The sequence below is a fragment of the Pyricularia oryzae genome, chromosome 1 (assembly GCF_000002495.2).
Source record: "Pyricularia oryzae 70-15 chromosome 1, whole genome shotgun sequence".
NCBI lineage: Eukaryota > Fungi > Ascomycota > Sordariomycetes > Magnaporthales > Pyriculariaceae > Pyricularia > Pyricularia oryzae.
Window position 1 is genome coordinate 1,608,741 of NC_017844.1, and position 21,184 is coordinate 1,629,924.

Genomic DNA, 21,184 nt, shown 5'->3' on the forward strand with positions numbered 1-21,184 from the left:
CCCCCCCCCGTCGTGCTGGCCAGGACCGGGTTGCAAACCACTTTGGGACTTTCCCACCTGTACCTGGCTGCCGCCATCTGCGTTAGCGTCTCTCCCGAACACTCCGCATTCGACCCAGGATCTGTAGTGGCTCCTGGTTCGGTATTCTCGTCTACACTTTGCCGGATTCTTTTAGCTCTGCTTTCGCTGGTACCTGCTCTGCCGTGTGTATGTGCGTTTCGTTCAAATCTTGCCCCATCCCCGCACCCACCTTGTGCATACGCCATTTCTGTACTTTTTGTTTCTAACACTTCTCCGAAGGTTTGCGGTCTCAAAACTATAACTTTTTAAAGACCTGCCGGTGTTGTCAACGGTGAGTGAGTATTCTGTCTGTGTGTGTGTGTGCGCGCGCGCGCGCATGTGTTGTGTGTTTACTTTCCGGCTGTCAACAAATCTGGAGCCTGCCGACCCAAACCGCCGCCTCGGCAAATGCGCCTTGGTTGGGTCTTGGTTCTGCCATGACCTTTTGACCATATTTGGCCTTGGATTCCACCAAACTGACTCCCAAGGAACGTCTAGACCAGAATTCGTCGACCCCACCGCCGGCGTACTTGCTGTTTGCTCGTCCTTCTGCGATCGCATGGTGCCGAGCCCAAACACAAAGCAGTGCACTATCTTGAGCCCATCTTGCGGGGCATCCCACTGGTCTGACGAGCTCTGCAAATAAACCGTCATACCACAGTCGATCGGAGTCAGCAGGATCGAGCTCCGGAGTCGCCAAAGAACTTGGGCGAACCAAAACCAAAGAGGCGTCACTCAAAGCGGCATCGAAAGTCGCACAGGGGAGCCGCCGCATAACACGGGACACCAACACACCAGGACCGGGAAACTGCTGCTGCAACACTCGTCCAGAGACGTCACCTCGACGAGCTCCTGCGGTTGGTCGGATAGAGAAGGCGGGAGGCAGGAATCCTGACCGGGGGGAGATTACCTTTACTTTGTGCAACGCACCGTACACCGGAATCTCAACAACTAGCCGAACCGCCTCGTGGCCAGCATTGTGGTGAGGGGCCGAGGTACACCTGGCTCTGCTCACACATCGGGCTGCCGTTACCACCCGTTATCGAGTTTTGGACATATATGACAACAGCAAACCAAGCAGGCTTGTCAAATTGTCTATGGATGGGTTCTGATGCGCTGATACGACGGAAAATCTCACACCCTAATCTCTTGCAACATCAACCACCCACTTAGTCTGGCCCGCCGGTCAACCGATTTAACCGAGAAAGACACGGAGTCGCATGCCATCGAAACACAAGACGAGTGGCTTCGAGCAAATCGAGTTCCCGGGTACGCTGGAGCCGCTCCCGTACCTGTGGGACGCTCTCGAGGCATCTGGCATACATAACATAGCGCAGCCTCACAATGGACGCTGCGTCACACAACCCATACGCTCGATCCCCTAACCCCTCCACAAAGTCCTACGATTCATCGTCGGTGTCGTCCGCAACGTCCCCCAAACCCTCTCTCCATTACGTGGGCGGTCTGATGAACACAAGTACGCGGCCCAGTGTGGCCGCCCCTCCACAGCCCATAGGCATCCCATCGTTACCGCCACTGCATCAGACGACGTCGTTCCAACCGTATACTCCGGCCACAACATCCTCCTCCATGATGGGACGAGACTCACTGCCGTCCAACGAGTCGGTGGCCAGCACTCCAGGTCCGTCCAACGCCCAGCTGCCACTGGGTGCCAGCTCACAGGCTCAGAAGAGAGCATACCGCCAAAGACGAAAGGATCCGAGTTGCGACGCTTGCCGGGAGCGCAAGGTCAAGTGCGATGCCACCGAGACGACGAGCTGCTCAGAGTGCTCGAGCCGAAACGTAAAGTGCCAGTTCACCAAGGAGACCAACAGACGCATGTCTTCCATCAAGCAGGTGCAGGACCTCGAGAAGCAGCTGGAAAAGATCAGGCGCGAAAACAGCACCCTGCGTCGCATGCTGCAAGACCGGGATGGAGCTCCCGGCGGTATGGATTTGGATGCCGAGGGCGGCGAGGCGCCGTCGTTGCAGGCCCAAATCCCCGAGATCGGAACGATACCAAAGCCGAAAAAGAGGCCACCGCCAATGCCCGAGCTCGGCAGGACGAGACCAACCATTCTTGCTTCCTCCAAAGGAATCTTCAAGACGCCAGCGCACTACCGCTCGTCGCAATCTCCGAGGGCGACATTTTTCGACCCTCCACGACCCGAACTACCCCAACGCAAGGCGGCAGATCAAATCTTGAACGCCTACTACGCTTCTATACACACGACATTTCCCATGATCCACTGGCCGACCTTTCAGCAGTCGGTCGATGAGCTCTACCGGCCCGGCGGCCTGCAGGCAGCAAAGCCATCTTTTCTGTCGTGCTTTTTCACAGTCTTGACCGTCGGCAGTCTCTTCTCACCCGATGCCCATCGATCAAATCTGGCTTGCGAGCTGGCCGACGCAGCACGGAAAGTGATAGATCCATGGACAAACGAATATGAACTCGACCACGTGCGGACTCTCGCGCTCATGGCGATGATGCTCTACGAGATGAACCTAAAATCTGTCGCATGGACCTGGGTCGGGTCCGCGGTCAGGATGGCACAGGACATGGGCCTGCACGCCGATTTGGGATCCTGGACCATGCTGGAGGGCGAAATGCGTCGAAGGGTCTGGTGGACCGTCTATGTCTTGGAACAGAGCATGTCTGTAGAGATTGGCCGGCGGACCATGATCGATGACAGCGACTGCGACGTCCCCCTGCCCGCCGCCGTCGACGACCACCATATCCACACAAACGAAATCCGAGTGCCCCAGGGCCAAGATCCACTTACGCACACCTTCATCCCAGTCATCAACGTCGTGCGCGCCTACTCGGCGCTGGGGAAAGCACTCGGCGCCACGACCCTGACGTCGGCGCAGCTGTCGACTTTTGACCAGCACTTTGCCTCGTGCCTGAGAGCCTTCCCCGCACCCTGCGACCTGGCGAACCAAAACGTGGCCCTTTCCCCCCACTACCTGAACCCCCTGGCATACCTCTACAGCGCCAGGATGCTCCTCCACCGCCACAACCTCTCTCCGCTGTGCCCCCCGGAGGCCCGCCGCACCGCCATCGAGATGTGCACGCTGACGGGCATCGACACGGCGGCCTCGGTGGCACGCACGCCCCCGACGCTGCACGACACGGCGAGCGCGATCCTGACGGTCCACCTCTTCCGCTGCGCCCTGTTCCTCAGCTTCACCGGCTACCTCGACGAGGCCGTCATCTGCACGCGAGCCCTGACGGCCATCAGCTCGCGGCGCGACGTCGCCATCCCCTGCGGGAGGTACATGGCCATGTTCCTGTCCAAGCTCACGGCCAAGCGGTCCGAGTACGCCGACTACCTGGTGCGCTCCACCACCTCGCCGGGGCCCCAGCACCACCACCACCACCACTCGCCCTACAGCCAACCTCCCCCGCGCCCCGACCCCAACCAGCTCCGCGAGCTGCTCCTCCGCGACGAGGAGCTCCTGGTGCTCGTGGGCGCAGACCTGCAGGCCGACGCCAACGTGGCCTGGGTGTGGGAGCCGAGCGGCGACCCCGACGCCTCCCCCATGGCGACGGCCGCGTCGGGATTCGCCGCCAGGTCGGCGGCCGGGACCGCGTCCGCCCCCGGGGGCAGGAGCACCCTCTTCAGCCTCGAATACCGCGTCGGCCTGACCGAGGACGAGAGCCGGGACTGGGGCGGCTGGGAGCGCGTCGACGCCATGATCAGGGCTCTGGGAGACGCCCCCCAGCCGCTGCACCAACCGCACCCGGCCATGGCTGCCGGCACACTCCCACCCCTGCAGGCCTGGCAACCGCAGCCGCCGCCGCCCCCGCCAGGGCACCAGACGGTGCTGCCGCCAGTCAAGGTGGAGCACGCCGCCCTGCCGCCACGGGCGGGACTGAGTCCCGCGTCTGCTGCCGCGGGGCCCGCGGGCGAGGGCAGCGTGACGGGGAGCCCGTCGGTGGGATCGGCAAAGAGCAAGAGCCAGTCGAGGATCAGCATTGCAAACATCATATAAGGCCTTGCTTATTTTTTTAAATCTTGGGAACCAAGTGTATCGGTAACCAAGAGTTTTCCAGGGCTTGGCAGTTGACGGGGTGGGAGAGTTAATATCAAATGAGGAAAAAACACAATCATGACTTGGGGGGGTGTGGGAACTAGCGATGGCCTCCCTAGCTCTCAGACTTTCTCTCGTCTACCCTATTCTACTTAATTTATCTGTCCAATTGTTTAGCACGAGATTCCCCCTCCGGAGACTTTGTAGTTGGAGAAGTTGTGCTTATTGGTCTGTACCTTTGGAAGTCAGGCCGAATTGGGCATACCTCTTTTTAGCTTCTTTATTGAATTTCTTTTTACATGTTTGATCATCTTGGTCATGCACGTGTGATCTGATTGACGGTGGCCAATCGCGACGTCCAAGGGTGGGTAGCACAACATGTGTTGCACTGACGACTTGTATTAAGGACTACGACCCGGGCTTCTAGCATGTGGCAAGTGAGCCCACCCATACTGTGTTCAGCTTTCTCCAAAAGTCCCATTAGCACACCGCATGTGTCTTGCCGTGCTTTCCTTGCAGCGAATGTTTTTCTTTCTGTGATGCCGGGGATCCAGCAATAAATCAGTACATGTCTTGACGTCGGAGGAACCCAATTGATATATGCATGTGCTTACCCTGAACCTCGGATGGTTGTGCGATGCCTTGCCGCTGTGCGTTCCATGCTTGTGGATGACATCCTGGTGCCTCTCGAGCTCCTTCTTGTCCATCTGGTTGAGCAGCTCCAAGCTCAGCTTCACGTCGGCGATCAAGGCGTCGCACCGGTTGCGCGTAAAGTCCTCCCTGACCACAACGCGCAGCATCTTGAGGTTCTCGGTGTGCGGCGCCATCGTATACGCGGGAACGACCCAGCCCCTGACCCTGAGCTGGTGCGCAATCGCAAACTCGTCGTAGATTCTGTCCTCGTCTGGGGTTAACCTGAAAGCCACGAGCGGCAGACCCTCTCCCGACTTCTTGGACATGATGCCGAAACCCAGCGCTTCGAGGCTGTCGGAGAGGTAATCGGCCGTGCGGGTCAAGTTGGACATGATGGCGCGGTAGCCGTGCTTGCCCAGACGGATGAGCTGGTAGTACTGCCCAATGACTTGCGAGGCACCCTTGCTGAAGTTGAGGGTGAAGGACGCCTGGTCGGCGCCGAGGTAGTTGATGTTGAAGACGAGCTCCTGGGGCAGGAACTCGGCCGAGCGCCATACCACCCAGCCCACACCGGGATAGACAAGGCCGTACTTATGGCCCGAGACGTTGATGGACACGACGCGGTCGCAGCGAAAGTCCCATTCCAAGTCTGGAACAACAAAGGGGGCGACGAAGCCACCGCTGGCGGCATCGACGTGGATCGGAGTCTCGAGTCCGCGCTCATTTAGAAGGTCATTCACGGCGCGAACATCCTCGTACTCGCCAGTGTAAGTAGTGCCGAGAATGACGCAAATACCAATGGTGTTTTCATCAACCAGGTCGACCGTCTCCTTGGGGTCGATGACGTAGCGGTCGGGAGAGCAGTAAACGAGCTTCTCCTCGACCTCAAAGTAGCGAGTGGCCTTCTCCCAGCACACTTGGACGGCACTGCTCATGATCAGGTTCGGCTTGTCGACGGACTTGCCCTCGGCCAGGCGCTTGTTCTTCCATCGCTTCTTCATGGCCAAGACGGCAAGCATGATGGCCTCTGAGCTTCCCACACAGCTGGTCCCGACCGCGCCAACCCCCTCGCTCGCTCCGACGGGAGCATTAAACAGGCGCCCGATCATGGCGACACATCTATTCTGGATGTCGGCCGACTGGGGGTACTCTTCGTAGTCAATGAAGTTCTTGGAGAAAGAGTCGGCCATGAGCTTCTCTGCTTCTTCTTCCTAAAAGTCGCGAATGCATTGTCAGCTTTTGCCGTCTTGGCAGGGGTCCAAAAGGTGGAAAGAGGGGTAGGTAGGTGGGTAGATAAGGCAAGGTAGGCAGGTAGGACAGGCTCAACTGCGTACCATGTAGGTTGTCACAAATGAAGCTAGGCTACAGTTTTCAGCTTTCAACAATTAGCCTCCAAGCAACAATCGTCTCGGGAACCCAAAGAGCTGGTTTCGAGGCACTGACTTGAGCATCGGGTTACCGTCCAAGCTGAGCTCGTCCTTGATCATGCGGTAGGCAACCTCCTTGGGCATCTCGTTTTCCGCCATCTCGTGCTTGGGTAGGTCATCGATGGCGAAGCGAGAGCCGTAGACCGACGTAGTAAACTTGTCCTCGTCATTGGCAAGCTGGAGATGGACTTTCTTGACACCACTGACGATTTTGTCATCGGCCTCCTCGTGGGAGGGAATTGAGGTGAGGTGAACCATGTTGGCAGCGAGGACGGCAGAGGTGTAGGGAATGGTCTCGAAAGGGTCGCAGCTGAAGAGTAATCTGCAAGAACCTTTTGAGGTGTGAGCGGTGGGGAGAATGTTTGCTTTTAAAAGTGGTCTATGTAAACAATGTAGACGAAAGCCGATGCCAAGGTTCCTGTCGTTGAAGCTTTATGGTGGAACGTTGCGAGGAGGGTAGCTAGCTCTAGTGGCAGCTCAACCCGGGAAGCGTCGTCATCGATTGCACTAACCTAGCTGTTCTAGACCTTGTCAGACAAATCGAGATTAAGAGCTACATGCCTTTCTTTCCTTGGAGCTGTGCTTGTCAAGAGGGCCCCCCAATGAATAGTCAACAAAAGCGGTCAGCTCAACAACAACGTCGTCTGATTGATGCATAATGAATGCTGCAAGCTCATGCATGCAGCTTAGGTACCTAGGGTCGGGCTGTCAGACGAATCGAGAGGATGGCCAATGGGATCAGACCCGGGACAAAGGTGTACTAGCCGTTGAACATGAACAGGTTCGCGTTTGGTGTCCGATACTAGCTTCCCGTTGTCAACATGGAGCTGCTTGAGTTCATGACCAAGTGGGGTGGTCTGCACCAAATGGAAGCATATGAAAGGAAGAGCACTTGATTAAACTTTCGCCGGGCCCCTCGGCCCCATAACAATTATCAGAAAGGGAGTTTTCATTCTAGCATTCCCATCTTTGACCACCTGTATTGGATTTACTCACTTACAGGAACAAACAAAAAGAAAAAGAAAAAGAAAAAGATGGAGAGCAAGAGTTGCTCCATGCGCTTTCGCCGGAGGTGCTCCAATGCGGGGGTGGGCCGCTGTGCCACCCATCAACGCCATGGTGTCAGTGACGCGAAAGCTTGTTTTCTTGGGATCTACAAAGTACAGCTAGCAACCTGTTGGCCCGCATGGCCCCTGTCACGCCAAAAAATAGAAGTTGCGTCATCCCATAAAAAAAACAAAAAAAAAAAAAAACAACACGCACTAGGTATTACCCCGTACATAGTAACGTGTTGACGACTGCATGTGGCAGCCATCAATTCTTTGTGGTGACTTTCTGAAATGGTATCAATACGCCAGCCCACTTCCCGAGGGCTGTACAGGGCGTAAAACATGTTTACAAGTCCCAATCTCCAAATGCGTCCATGCATAATCTGCATGCACTCTTTGTGATGTATCCACCCATTGCTGCCTATGCCCAATCTAGAGATCCAGATACTCGGGCTTGCAGAGTCTAGAACTAGAAAACAACCGGAGTCCCAGGAGATCCAACTTGTTGCCGAAAAGAAGAACCAAAATGACCCTAAACTGGCGGAGCTTTTTAGCCCGTTCCTTCCATGAGATGCCATCCTTGGACAAATCGCCATCCGAACGATACGAGCACCGCCCGAAGAAACCATGCCATCCGTCTAAACCTCCTCAGCCCAACGTCCTTCTTCAAACATCGTCGTGCCCGCCATAGCCGCCGCCATACTCCCGGGGAGGCGCCGACTCGCGCCGCAGGGCCTGATCCTGGCGTCTGCCCTGGGCGACCTCAGCCTTGAGCAGCGAAATCTCGGCCGCCTGGCGACGGATGGTGCTGCGGTACGCGACGCGGATGCCACGCGCGTGCTCTCTCCAGTCGCGGACGAGGGTGGCCCGCCCGTGCGACACGGCCCTGTGCTCGCGCAGCTGCCACGACAGGTCCCTCTCCTCGCGGCGCTGCCTGGCCAGCAGGCCCTGCATGTCCTCGATGGCGCGCTTCATGGCCTCCATCTCGCCGCGCTGCCAGCACACAATCTCGTGGAGCGACGCCAGCTCGGCCGAGCGCACGTCCTCGTCGCTGTGGTCGTCCCTTGTCTCGCGTCGCTCCGTGGTGTCGTCGTCCGAGTTGTCGCTGCGCTGGAATGGGTCTCTGATGGGAGTGCTGTGCTCCGCGCCAAAAGTCGTCTGCGGGGTCTGCGGTCTGCGGTTCATGGTGCTTGGTGATGATGTTGTCGAGGATCTGCCATGCGTGCATTTCCACCCGTTGCTCTCCGAGTTTCCTAGGGGGCTTTCGATGGGATTGTTGGGCTCCGCGCCAAAGACCGTCTGCGGGGTCTGGGGTTTGTGGCTCATGGTGTTGAATGGTGATGTTGTCGGGGATTGGCCATACGATGCTCTGTGGGTGTATTGCATGTCCATTTTGAGACGACGTCCACTGGACGGTGGCCACGTTACTGGTGGGAAAAATCAAGTGAAAAGATGTTTGAAAAAAAGTCTGGGTTGCTCGTACGGGTGCTTGTCTGTTCACAATCGAGGCCATGCAGTTGCTGTCTGAAGTGAGCGTGAGGTGAAGCGAGGTGAACAGGAAAAAGGTTAGTGAGGTGAACTCCCGCTCGTCTTCTCCCACAGCTGACTGTCAAAAAACCCGTCTTGTTTGTCGTGGTGAGATTGGTCCAATCCGATACGCAGACAGAATCCTACGTCTTGACGCTTTTACCTATCACTCACTACAAGGCCTTTTATACATTCTAGGATTCATGACAATTTATCTTATCAGCTCTTGCCGCACAACATGTATTTGCAAGCTTATCTTGTATCTAGACCTAGAAGTTAGAACATCAGGAGGGGCCCGGCACCAGCCCGGAGAAACTTGTACTCAGTAACTCAAGTCCCAAGACCTGCGCCATCCCTAGCACACTCGTCCAAACCCCTCACCGTTACACATTTCCGGGTTTCCATTCTTGCGCCTCAATTCGTTGGTGCTTTACTTCTTCTCTCCCCGACGGCTGGCCTTCTGATTGTTTGCGCTTTTTGAAAATGCGACTTGAGAAGTCAAATGCCTGAGGCAGTTTCAGTTCAGTTTTGTATATAGGCTCGCAAGTATCCCCGAGGACGATAACAACCGTGCCATAACCCCCTATGTCGTATACTGTTGTCGCGCCTGGGAATTCCATTCTGCCTTCTGGTTTGTAATGTTCAATGCCGTTAATCTTGAGGGAAACATAGCACTCGTATATGGCGAGGACGACATTGGTCTGTGCGGCGACCAAGGCGACAAAAGTGAAAGTCTTTCCGAGCTGCATAATTGTGAAGAAAGAAAAAAGAAAGAAGAAAAAAAGATATAAAATATGAGAGAGGATGTACAGTAGAGGTCAATGAACTGGAACAAAGCGTAAAGCGAGTGCCGCATTTATACAGCTTTTGGAGTCGAGAGAGCTCAGTCACTAAACTATACTTTTGTCACTCTGATGGCATTATATCAGAACTAGTTTAAAAAGTCAATGAAGCGGAATCCCCCAAAATAGATATAGCTTGAATCAATAAGTTAATATTTGATCACTGTTCATGGTAGTGCTGCTACTGGTTTAAAGCCAATGCTGATCCTTACTTGAAACTAAAGCAGAGCTCGTGATCTCATGACTCTTGTGTACCCAGTCGAGTGAAGCGTACTTTTTGATTCGCATATTTTAGAATATTTCCAAAATCAATTTTCCAGTGTATGCACAGGCAGAGGAAAAGAAGAAGAAGAAAAAGACCAATGAGGGAGCCAGGTTTGACCCGGCATAGCAAACAGGCAAAGACGACACGGTATGTCGTTCACTTGTGGTGCGACGGCAATGACGAAACTGGAAGCCTTTCCGACTTGCACAATTGAAAAGAGGTCGAGGTAGATGGCAGTGGACTGGGATACGCGGATGACGAGACGGACGAAGCTCCAAACACAGATTAATCGAATCAAGTGCGCCTTCAGACTCGAATTTCTCATGGCCATATAATATAATATTTCCGCACGTGTTCACGGTAGACATGTCCAAGGTGCGCCACCACCGCCTCTTGACGCTCCTCTCGATCCTTTTGAGTTCAGAACCTTGGAACATGGAGCCACTCAATGAGATGGTAATGGGATGAAATAAAGGAAAATAAAAGCAAATGTCGTATATTCATGGAACTATTTGTCAGGTCACAACCAGGGGCGCGGGCTTAGAGTAAGTGGGCTTTAAATACTAGCTTACATTACAAAGTTAAACTGACCACCACTAGTCCGACCTGACTCGTTATTTCCACATACAAACCTTATGCTCAAGGCTTCGTTGCGAACTATATGCTTCATTTAGTTTGCCAAGTATATATGGCACAATTGTCCTCCAGACAGAACTCTCTCTACAGTGTGTAGTAGAGTAGTTGAAGATGAATACTGCTTTCGATAAAAATTCTTTTTTTTTTTTAAAAAAAAAAAAAAAAAAAAAAAAAAAAAAAAACGCACTTTTGTATTTACGTCCGGATTACTTTTAAATATTATTTGTTTGCCGAGTCTGAATACAGCTCTAGATATTTCCATGAGCTTCAGAAGCCCAAGTGAGGATTGCTTCCAAAGAAACGACATGCGTGATCTGTAGGCACTGGAGCTGTGCCTCAGCGCCTACGAGGGCGGTAAGAGCAGATGCAAAAAGGTCTGCACAGTTTCAAAGCCCCTTGAGTCTTGACACAAGGCCCAACTTGCCAGCAGCACATGAATCGAACAAAGGGAAAGAAAGTTATCCGGTGCACACCAAGCATCGCCAGCATAAAAGTGAAGAGACTTTTCAATTATACATTTGACTATTTCTTTTGCTAAATACAGATTCCTTTGCACTGAGAGCAGTTCATGAATCGCTTTGTGCATCGAGCTTGTTTCCTGCAGACATCTCATGTCCGTAAAGCTTCATATGATGTGCAAGAACAAATTCATTTGTAAATACGGCGTGGCACTTTGGATCCGGACAGGTGATAGTCGCCGGCCGCGGGACGAGGTGGACCCTCCTCTCCGGCCGCGGCTTGCCATGTTTGCCGTGCCCCGAATGGCCACCTCTGCCATGCCGAAATATTGTTTGTTAACGTATATAGGGCTCCGGGCACTGAAGCCGCGCTGGAAATGGTATGCAATACCGTGCCAAATGGACCCACGGTGCTAGGCGGCGATTTTAACGTAGCGGCTGCTGCATACCAGCCGGGCCGCGCAGACGCACGCGGAGGGGACCAACTGACGGCATGGGCGCAAGCCCAGGGGATGAGTTTTACAGGAAATATCGGCGTGCCCACCCACCGCGACGGGGGTTTACTGGATATGGTCTTTTCCAACCTCCCCAGCACAATAACTGTGGTTGACAGCAGTCTTTACACAGGCTCCGACCACGAATCCCTTTATACCACGCTGCGGACGCGCGGCGCCCCCCGCCCGGAGGCGATTAACGTTTCGGTTAGGGACGACCGGTTACCAAAGTTCGCGGAGCTACTTGCTTTTGGTATGCAAGATATGCCGGACCCGGGATCCGCGGCCGATGGCTACGCATTGGACGCGTGGGTAGCTGAATTTACAACTTTATGGGAGCAAGTGACGTGGGTCGTGGGTACGCCGGCGGGAAAAAGGGACAGCTCGGCTCCCTGGTGGACCGAAAACTGCCAGCGGCTCTGGTCCGAATTCCAGCGGGTTAAACGGAGCGCTGTAAATAGGGCAGACGCCTCTGCCGAGGAAAAAGCCTATACGAAAGGGGTGCGGGCCGCGAAGCGGGAGTACTGGAGGCACCGGTTCGACCAACTGCGCGACGATAAGGATTTGTGGAACATGGTGGGCTGGCTGGGAGCCGGACCACGCCTCCGGTCCCCGCCGCTGGTTATTAACGGCGAGCAAGTGAGCGAGCCTTTAGCAAAAGCGGAAGCACTGCAACGGGAGGTGCTTGGCCGATTTTCGGCGGAGGATGACCTGCAGGGAGACCCCTTGGAGGCCTGGTCGCCGGACGAGGCTAAAATCCCTTGGGACACCCAGGTTAGTGCGGAAGAGGCGGAGCGCTCCTGCATTGGGGTTACGAGCACGTCCCCGGGCATCGACGGAATAACCGTCCGGCTACTAAAAGCCGGATGGGCTTCGTTGGCCGAGCCGGTGCGCAGGCTCTACCAACGTTGCCTGGAACTCGGACATTTCCCAGCGCCTTGGAAGAAGGCCGAAGTCGCGATGCTACCGAAAACGGGGAAGAAAGACCGGAGCAGCGTTCGATCCTGGCGGCCTATAGCCCTCCTCTCCTGCATCGGAAAAGGCCTCGAGAGGCTCGTTGCACGCCGGATAGCTTGGGCCATACACGACAACGGGCTCCTTAGCTGCACCCACGGCGGTGCCCTACCCAAACGATCGGCGACGGATCTGGTTTGTGCCCTCGCCCACGATATCGAGCAGGCTCTAGCTCGCGGGGAGGAAGTCACCCTTGTCGCATGCGACGTCCAAGGCGCCTTCGACGCCCTCCTCCATGGGCGATTAATACGGAAAATGCGGAGCCTCGGGTTTAGTAAAATGCTCCTCAGGTTCGTGATTAACTTTTTAAGCGGCCGCCAGGCCCGAGTCCGGCTGGAGGGTACGACCACGGGCTTTAGGCGGCTTGGGTGCGGCACCCCGCAAGGGTCTCCCCTTTCCCCGATCCTATATATGTTATATTTGGCGTATCTCGTCAAAAACGGTACGAAGTGGCGGTTGGCATACGCAGACGACGTGCTTACATGGAAATCGTCACCCTCGTTGGAGGAAAACGTACGTTGGCTGGAAGATAAACTCCGGGATATGCACGAAATTGCGGCGGAAGAGAAGATCCATTTTGCAGCGGAAAAGACAGAGGTGATCCATATTACTAAGAAAAGGCACGGTCGCAACCCGGAAATCCGGATTAATGGTAGAACGGTTACCCCGGTCCAACTACCGGGCGGTCGACGCGGACAAAGCGCCTCCGGGGCCGAGCGCTACCCGGGCATGCGTTGGCTTGGTTTTTGGTTCAGCCGACGGCTAGACGGGCGCCGCCACGTGGCCGAAAGGGCTGCCAAAGCAATGGCGGTCGCTGCCCACCTCAAGAGCTTTGGGGCAGTAAGATACGGACCGCCTGCGGCTGCACTTCGCAAGGCAGCGGTGGCATGCGTGGGTTCCTCGGCCACCTACGCAGCCGAGGCATGGTACAACCCAGCGCACAAGCAAAGAGGACTCCTTAAAGCATTAAACAAACCGCTGGTTTTAGCGGCACGGGCAATCCTCCCGGCGTATAAAACCACCCCCTCGTCCACTGTTCTCAGGGACGCAGGACTACCCTCGGCCCGCGTCGCGCTGGCCTACACCCGCCTGAAATACGGCGCCCGACTAAGGCTCGCGGACAAGGGGCACCCCCTTGTCAGCCGCCTGCGTGAAACACCTCGTGCCCGCAACTCGGGCCATTCGGCCACGACCCTGCAAACGGCTGCACAACTTCTCCCGCGGATCCGGAGACTAGAGTTGCGCGCACCTCGCAATGCCCCGGATTCTCGCACTGACCCCACCGGAGGAGTCCCGAAAGAGGAAGCGGCCCGCCGCTTTATCGAATGGCTGGACATGGTATCACCTGACGATATCGTGGTATATACGGATGGTTCGGAAAAACACGAAAACAACTGCGTCCAAATAGGGTACGGATGGGCCGCTTTTAGGGCGGGCCTGGAATTTGCCGCAGGCTCCGCATCTATTACGCCGGAAAGCCACGTTTTCGACGCCGAGGCGATTGGCGCCCTAAAAGGGCTACAGGCGGCAACCAAGGCCCAGCCAGGCGCCCGGATCTGGATTTGTGTGGACAGCACCTCGGTTATTTGGGGTCTTAGAGGCGACGCGCCGCGTTCGTCCCAATGGGCCTTTCTGGAGTTCCATAACCTTGTCGATCTACTCCGAAAACAAGGTACCGAGGTTCGGGTCCGTTGGTGCCCTGGGCACCAGGGAATCCCGGGAAACGACCGGGCTGACGAGCTGGCCAAGGCCGGCTCCGCCGGACCGCCGGACCCAGACCCGAGGGCTCAGCAAACCACGTATAGCGGTGCCGGCACGGTCCTCAGAGCCATTCTTTCGAATATAGAGAAGGACTGGTGGCGTAAAGAACTCTGTGAACGGTCCCCCGCATATAGGGAATGGAAATTCCAATACACACCGAGAAAGGAGCCCGAGGAACTGCGTTTGCCAAGACCCCTACTGGGCCATTACTTGGCCATGAGGACCGGCCACGGCGATTTCAAAGCCTACCATGACCGTTTCAACCACCAGGATGCAAACACCTCGTGTGCCTGGTGCTGGAAGCGGACCTCCCCTGAACACCCGGTGCACTGCCGCTTTTCGCGGGCGGTGTGGAGAAACTGGCCGTGGCCTGACAACGACCGGCCGGTCGGGCCGCCAGACCGCGCCCAACGCCGCAAATTCTTCCAGACAAGCCTCGGGCAACCGAAAAGCTTTGAGGCGTTTTCGATAGCCACCAACTACTTCAGCGCCCGCCCCAGAGCGGCCCGCCAGCGCCCCGCGCGCCACGAACGCACTTTACGCCTAGGGACACCGATCGTAAACGACTCGAACTCTGACGAGGAATAGACTTACTGCCTTTTCACCCACACTTCACGGCACAAGCCGTCAGACGAACCCTCCGTGCACCTTAGGCACGGGGTCGCGTCAGTGAACTAACCCCCTAAGCAGGACCGGGCCCGAACCCGGTCAGGCACGATCCGCCTCTGCCCTCCTTGTTTTCCCCCTGTGTAAATAAAGAAGATAGAACGCGCGCCGAGATACCCCTCGGGAGGTTGCTAACGGCCGGCTAACAAGCCGGGCCGAGCCCGGCGTTAAATAATACTACTACTACTACTACTACTACTACTCTGCCATGCCGAGAATCCCGTGACGACTGGTGACTTTTGCCGGGCCGATGCTGCTCGTCGCCGGCGGGTGTCTCGGGCCTGGTTGTTTCAGCAGCGCCCTCGATACGGCGAGCAACGAGACCGCCTTGCTGGTTGGTTGCGTGGGGCTGGATTGCGGAGGCGTCAGTCGCGACAGGAACAGCGAGGGTGCCGACGGCGAGAAGGGCCATGGCCCAGACAATATTGGACACACGCATGTTGTATATCGAGCAGTAGTATAGGGGCCGAGATTAAATTGATAAAACAACTTAACAAGATGTATAATACGGGTGCTGGCCACCAACAGGGGGAGAAAGCCAAGACATTATATAGTATTATAGCCACCCTAGTTTCTTAATGCACATCTCAGTTCCATTCCATGATTGCGGGCATGGGCTGTCGGTTGGAGGCGTCCTTTCTGCTGGGAGATGAAGAGTTGCAGGGATGACGGTCTTGTTTTGACGTCAAGCTCGTAGAAAACTTGGTTGTTTTGCGTACGACGTCGTGCCGTGTCCGCACAGCGTCCAGGCCGATGCAAACATGGATTCCAGGGGATCAAACATGCATTGTCAGGGGGATCTACACGAGGAATGAACATCTCGGACGGCATAGCCGAGGCGCAACAGCCTTGGATTGAGCTTGGTTAACAAAGTTGAGTAAAAGTCTAGACTAGCCAGTGCTGCTCGTCTCTTGCCGTCGAGCGAGTCGAGCCTCAAGAACTCATCCACATGCCACCGCTCGCAGCGACCAGCGACCCCGTCATCCACCTCGACTCGGGGCTGCAGATCATGGCCACGACGCCGGCAATCTCCTCGGGGTAGGCAGCACGGCCGCCGTAGCTTGCGGCAAACTCCCTCTGCAGCTCGCTGTCGTCGTCCCTGGCGGCACACAGCGGGGTGACGGGGTAGAAGCTGGAGATGGCGACCTTGGCCTCGTGCGGGGCGGCGGCCAGCATGTCGGTCATGGTGGAGCCGACGCCGACGGCGTTGACGGTGCAGCTCTCGGCCAGCTCGCGGGCCCAGGTGCGGGTCATGGCCTCGAGGGCGCCCTTGGCGCCGCCGTACAACGTCAGGCCCGCCATGCCGACCTTGGACCCGACCGAGGAGAGGTTCACGATGCGCCCGGACCGGTCCGTCGGCAGGTGCGGTCGGCAGGCCTGCGTCAGCAGGATCGGCCCCAGCACGTTGGACGCGTACACCGAGTGAAAGTCGTCAATGGTCACGTCCTCGAGCCCCGCCGCGTGGAACAGCGCCGCGCTGTGCACGAGCACGTCCACCTGGAACCGCTTCGTCTGCGCGTTGGCCGGCAGCGACGCCTGCGCGTGCGCCACGATCGCCGCGCAGCCCTCCTTGGTCCGGACGTCGGCCCGCACAGACGTCGCCCTCACAGAGTGCGTTGCCGACAGCTCCCGGGCGAGCGAGCTGGCCTTTTCGTCGGAGCTCTCCGAGAGGTAGATGATGCAGACGTTGGCGCCCTTGGAGGCCAGGTTGCGCGCGATTGCCTCGCCGATGCCTGTGAGTTCAGAGTTGATGCCCCGTCAGATGTGCTGTTTTTTTTTTTTTTTTTTTTTTTTGGCAGCCGGAAAGCGGTGCGGTGCTGATGCTCAGTCCTGGTTGCTTACTTCTGGCGGAGCCTGTGATGAGTGCATTTTGGCCCTCGTGGACTCTGTTGGCTGCCATCTCTGTATGTATTTCTGTGTACAGTGTAGTTGAGAATTGATTCTACAAGTCTTTTGTCTGCTCGGCTTGTTCAATTAGTGGCTGTGATCAGTGCGACTTGAACAAAACGACTCGTCAAAATAAGCACAACAAAGGTCAACAATGGTCAACAATGGTCAACGGAAGCAGACAAACACCATGGAAATAACCCCTCACCTCTCTGATCCGGACAGATCGGTATCTCGACGGCAATATTGGCGCTCCAGGGGCCCAAACGGTGGAGATTCTTGGAGCCACACTTTATTGCTTACGCTTCTACATGCAGCAGTAGTCCAAGGGGACTAACCAACTTGAACAAGATACCCCATTTTTTTCTTAGGGCTTGATAGGTAAGCTTGGGAAGATGGTCAGCTTTTTCGTTTGGTGGGGAATGGGACGCAAAGTGGTCAACCTGATCCCCAAGTGCAGTATCTTGAACTTGGACCAAGAACCAAAGTCAAATGCGTGGCAAAACCACTTCGTATGCTGCATGGAACTTTTTGACGTTGAGGATGCCAGCAGCTCGGGTCCCGTCTCCACTCCACCATGTAATCAAATGCTTATTGCCTGGCTGGGCGCTTATTGGTTGGTACGATTTGGAGCACTAGAACTTGCCGAGGATGTGAATGACTATCTAGATTGACTCTCGCTGTTTCAATGACTTCTTTTGTCTCACATCATCCAGAGACAAGAAATCATAGATTAAGCCGTCACCTGTGCTCTTGCTCAACGTCGAAACAGCAATGGCTCTCACCAGTCACCAGTCACCAGTAAATCAAAGAATCGACATATCAAAGTACCAATTTACTCATTCTTTCGAAGTCGAGATGGACAAGGTGGATAATCGTCGGCGATTGATGCTCTCCCTGCTTCGCGTTGCTCATAGCCTCGTAGGTGTCGTTCCAAGCAACAAAACAAAGGGCACAAGAATCAATAAAAAGAAGGCCAAGGAACAAAGAAATAAAAAATTCGAGGCGTCTTTGTTTAGACACTAGACATCAGACAATTCATGACCACGTCGTTCCTCCAACTGCACTTGACTCCCAGATATCAAAGCCCAACTTGTATTTCTCCACTACTCATCATCTCACCTGGTCACTTCTATGGCCCTGTAGACTTGTTCATTTGCTGCCTCTCTGGCCAACTCGGAGGCATTATTGATTCAGTGTGAGCAGTCACCTGGCATGCCTTGGTCTCTTGCCAGAGCCGACAGCAGCGTTTGATTCTTCTACCTTTTGCCACCGTGCCTGCAGCCACAACCATTGTTATTCTGGTTGCCGGGGCTCTTGTCGGTGGCTACCTACCGGCAGTGATGGACGTGACCTGACAGCAAGAGTTGCCGGCCGGTTCATCGTCAGTCTTCTGTCTCCATGGTGATTGAAGGCATGGCCACCTGCAATGCTGCTTGTGTAACAAGACGCACGTCAGCGAGGTCAAAGGTTGATGGACAAATACGTAACAAAGCAGACAGTATGGGCTGTCAACTACGTCACCGCCGTCAAGCGGCTGCCTCTCAGCCTCTGTCTGTGGGGTCGCAAACGGCGAGCTCCGAGACTTGTAAGAGGCCGAGTCCCTGGGATCTGAAGCTGTTGTTTGCTTTTATCTCATCTCTGGTTGCCTTCTTTTTCGCGTCTTCTCCACTTGTTGGTCACGTCGACGTGTTGATGCCTGTAAACAAACAGCAGTCCCCAGGACGAGGCACGTCTTCTTGGTGGTCTATTTAAGATAGCAACTTTCCGCCCTTTGAAGTCATCTGGGCCTTTCTTCATCCTTCAACCATCATTCATCAACCACAGCTCACATCTTGAGAGCAACTTCATAGCCCCAAATTCGCATCAAATTCAACATCTTTCATCGGATAAAGAACCAGAGTTGCTTTGTAACGCTGCATTCTATTCAATCAGAAACAGACGACTATCAACGCCTTTGTTCTGACACGATGCCTCGCGATCAACACCCGAGAGAGAGGCTGTACATTATGCGTGCTGCACAAGTTGTAGGCAGAGAGGTGAGTCCTTGCTTCCACTTGCATGTTTTATTTCGAACGCTGGCTTCTCTCCATCGGAAGAATGTAGCCATTTTGAACCAGAATAACCAACTAACAGATTTCCCAATCCAGGCAACCAAGCAAGAGGTCCTCGAATACCTCGAGCGGGTCGTTTCCGAGCGTGACCACCTGCAAGTCCTCTTGAAGGACGAGCAGGACGCCCACAAAAAGACTCAAGTCGAGGCCAAGCAGTCCATCATGGACGAGAAGCACCGGGCCCAAAAGCTCGAGGCGCGCCTCGGCGAGATACGCATGATGAAGCATTACGTGGAGGACCAGCTGGACGCCTGCAGGGAGAAGTGTGGCGAGCTCTTCAGCGAGTGCAGGCGACTGAGTTTCAGCATGGTGGTGCTTCGTAATGAGCTGAATCTCAAAGAGAAGAAGATCAAGAAGCATGAAGAGAAGAAGACCAAGAAGCGGGGAGAGTGACCAGCGGAAAGACGAACCAGGGAAAACTGTATTATAGTGGAGGACAAACTTGACAAGAAAGTGTACGAGGTCCCAAGATGCCTCTCTGAGTCCCCGGGATTCTCACAGTCGCGTTTTTGGGGGCATGTTTCTCTTACGGTAGCTCGGCTCGAGGTTAAAACAGATACTTGAGCAGCATATTTGAAATTAAATCGGAGTTTGGGGCACCATGAAATGAACTTGTCGTCGTGAATGCACTCCATTGCTCTAGCCAATTCTACTTTGTAGTGACCAATTCTACTGTGTAGTGACCAAGTACCCAATCTAGAGTTGCCAGAATTTGACGTACAAGAACGGGCGGACGCAAGATTTGCCTTTGGAGGTCGATCTAGACAATGTAATATACACCTAAACTATGATGATACAATTTCACGCTTCTTCACTAGGCATCAACTCAAGATCAGCACTAAACACGTTCAGCCCGTTTCCCTCCCCGGGATTGTTTGCGTGCCTGCTCGAGTTCTTCAGGAAGCAGTTGCCACCCTGAAGCGTGATGGCGGGCAACGTGACGTTTATCGTATAGACGGCCGACCGACACACCAGGTGACTCGGCAAGCCGCTCTGGAGTTTGTTGTGGCTGGCACAGGCATCAAAGCAGTCCTGCCACCTGTACGCCATGATCGCCGTGATGTCTGCTATGATGTACCCGTTCGTCCCCAGCCCAAAGTTGTTGATATAACACTGCAGATCGAACCGTCGATCGTTGAAGCTCCTGAACCGCTGCTGGTGCATGCTCAAAGGCCCACTGCACGGCATCGACAGGTTGAGGATTGCGCTCCGCGGAGGCGCCATGTAGTTGGCGAAAGGTGCTTCGGGCTGCGGGGCTGGGCCGGTTGGCGACGCCGGTGATGGCGATACTTGTGTTGGTGAGGCTGGCGCTGGCGAGGCTGGTGTTGGGGAGGTGACAATTGGGTCATTTGCCGTGGATGAGTCTGAGTGACGAGGTCTAGTCTCCCGAAAAAAACCGTATCAGCGACTACTTTGACATAAAGACACGACACATCAATGGCAATTGGAACACGATCAAGAGCACTTACCGGTTGACGAGCATGGAACCCAAAACCCCTCCTACAATGGAGCCGCCAATGAGAGCCCCGAGCAAGACTGCCAGCGAGGCAAATACCCATGTAGGCATACTGAATGGCAAATCGGACTTGCGGCAATGGCTGGACGTTATAGTGTATGAAGATTTGGGATCCGGAGACACGGCATGCGGCTGCATGTACTGTTGATCATGGGCAGGGTACTTCAAGCTGTCCTGCGCTTCACACGTATACTCCATGCCGTGCGCCAGCACCAGCTCCGGGCCATCATGTATGCTCATTGAGTGTGGTTTTGCCCATGGAGTGGCCACAAAGAGTCGAGCCGAGAAGTGCAGTCCCAAGAAGAGGTAAAGATCGCTGGTTTGTAGCTGGATAGATCCATAAACTTATATAACTGTGACTCCTGTGAGGCATTGTCAAATAAGGAAGGACCCCGAAGCAAAACAGATGAGAAATGGTCGCAACTGGGGGCCGTCCCTTGCATATAAGTCCAAAGCCAAGAGCTCTGAACGGGTATTGTGGAGCTGCTTCGCCTGATGGGGGCCGTAGGAGTGCATCTCGAACTACACAACTGATGCCATTGACAAGTCATCATCTAAAACCGTGTTTCTTGGCAGCTTACTGCCGCAGCGGCACGGCTATGTGTGACTAGGCCTAGAACATGGAAATGAACTCTCGCCTAGAAGCAAGCGTCTCGATTTACTACATCAAGCTTTACTTTGAAGCCGGCCTGTCGCATGCGAAGAAATTCAAAATCTGCTTGATGACTTGCGGGACTTGTGATTGGTCGCTGTTTATTGACGTTGTTCCTTCGAATTTCAATTCCAACATCCTAGATAAT

The 21,184-nt window shown here is 54.9% G+C and overlaps 8 protein-coding genes across 8 annotated transcripts; 2 read left to right on the forward strand and 6 right to left on the reverse strand.

Moving 5' to 3' along the window:
- The first annotated feature begins 1,122 nt into the window (after positions 1 to 1,122).
- On the forward strand, positions 1,123 to 4,391 carry MGG_02377 (uncharacterized protein). The gene has a single exon (XM_003709104.1). The coding sequence runs from the start codon at positions 1,405 to 1,407 to the stop codon at positions 4,054 to 4,056; it is 2,652 nt and encodes an 883-aa protein (XP_003709152.1). The 5' UTR covers positions 1,123 to 1,404; the 3' UTR covers positions 4,057 to 4,391.
- Positions 3,893 to 6,968, reverse strand: MGG_02378 (glutamate decarboxylase). The gene is made up of 5 exons (XM_003709105.1): positions 6,921 to 6,968; positions 6,172 to 6,849; positions 6,063 to 6,090; positions 4,710 to 5,939; positions 3,893 to 4,629 (listed from the first exon to the last, which is right to left on the reverse strand). Exons 2-5 carry the CDS (start codon positions 6,411 to 6,413, stop codon positions 4,576 to 4,578), a joined length of 1,554 nt encoding a protein of 517 aa, XP_003709153.1. The 5' UTR covers positions 6,414 to 6,849; positions 6,921 to 6,968; the 3' UTR covers positions 3,893 to 4,575.
- A 902-nt stretch (positions 6,969 to 7,870) lies between these two features.
- Positions 7,871 to 8,596, reverse strand: MGG_02379 (uncharacterized protein; the record flags this gene model as incomplete). Its single annotated transcript, XM_003709106.1, has 1 exon — positions 7,871 to 8,596. One exon carries the CDS (start codon positions 8,594 to 8,596, stop codon positions 7,871 to 7,873), a length of 726 nt encoding a protein of 241 aa, XP_003709154.1.
- Positions 8,597 to 9,114: 518 nt separating this feature from the next.
- MGG_16113 (uncharacterized protein) lies at positions 9,115 to 9,480 on the reverse strand (the record flags this gene model as incomplete). Its single annotated transcript, XM_003709107.1, has 1 exon — positions 9,115 to 9,480. The coding sequence occupies one exon, from the start codon at positions 9,478 to 9,480 to the stop codon at positions 9,115 to 9,117; it is 366 nt and encodes a 121-aa protein (XP_003709155.1).
- A 5,585-nt stretch (positions 9,481 to 15,065) lies between these two features.
- MGG_11928 (uncharacterized protein) lies at positions 15,066 to 15,630 on the reverse strand (the record flags this gene model as incomplete). Its single annotated transcript, XM_003709108.1, has 2 exons — positions 15,066 to 15,216; positions 15,587 to 15,630. The coding sequence occupies 2 exons, from the start codon at positions 15,628 to 15,630 to the stop codon at positions 15,066 to 15,068; spliced, it is 195 nt and encodes a 64-aa protein (XP_003709156.1).
- Positions 15,631 to 15,800: 170 nt separating this feature from the next.
- Positions 15,801 to 17,114, reverse strand: MGG_11927 (3-oxoacyl-[acyl-carrier-protein] reductase; the record flags this gene model as incomplete). The annotated part of the gene is made up of 3 exons (XM_003709109.1): positions 15,801 to 16,600; positions 16,710 to 16,781; positions 17,093 to 17,114. The coding sequence occupies 3 exons, from the start codon at positions 17,112 to 17,114 to the stop codon at positions 15,801 to 15,803; spliced, it is 894 nt and encodes a 297-aa protein (XP_003709157.1).
- A 1,610-nt stretch (positions 17,115 to 18,724) lies between these two features.
- Positions 18,725 to 19,465, forward strand: MGG_02382 (uncharacterized protein; the record flags this gene model as incomplete). Its single annotated transcript, XM_003709110.1, has 2 exons — positions 18,725 to 18,793; positions 18,905 to 19,465. 2 exons carry the CDS (start codon positions 18,725 to 18,727, stop codon positions 19,259 to 19,261), a joined length of 426 nt encoding a protein of 141 aa, XP_003709158.1. The 3' UTR covers positions 19,262 to 19,465.
- A 16-nt stretch (positions 19,466 to 19,481) lies between these two features.
- MGG_02383 (uncharacterized protein) lies at positions 19,482 to 20,782 on the reverse strand. Its single transcript, XM_003709111.1, has 2 exons — positions 20,338 to 20,782; positions 19,482 to 20,246 (listed from the first exon to the last, which is right to left on the reverse strand). Exons 1-2 carry the CDS (start codon positions 20,622 to 20,624, stop codon positions 19,670 to 19,672), a joined length of 864 nt encoding a protein of 287 aa, XP_003709159.1. The 5' UTR covers positions 20,625 to 20,782; the 3' UTR covers positions 19,482 to 19,669.
- Between the last annotated feature and the right edge of the window lie 402 nt (positions 20,783 to 21,184).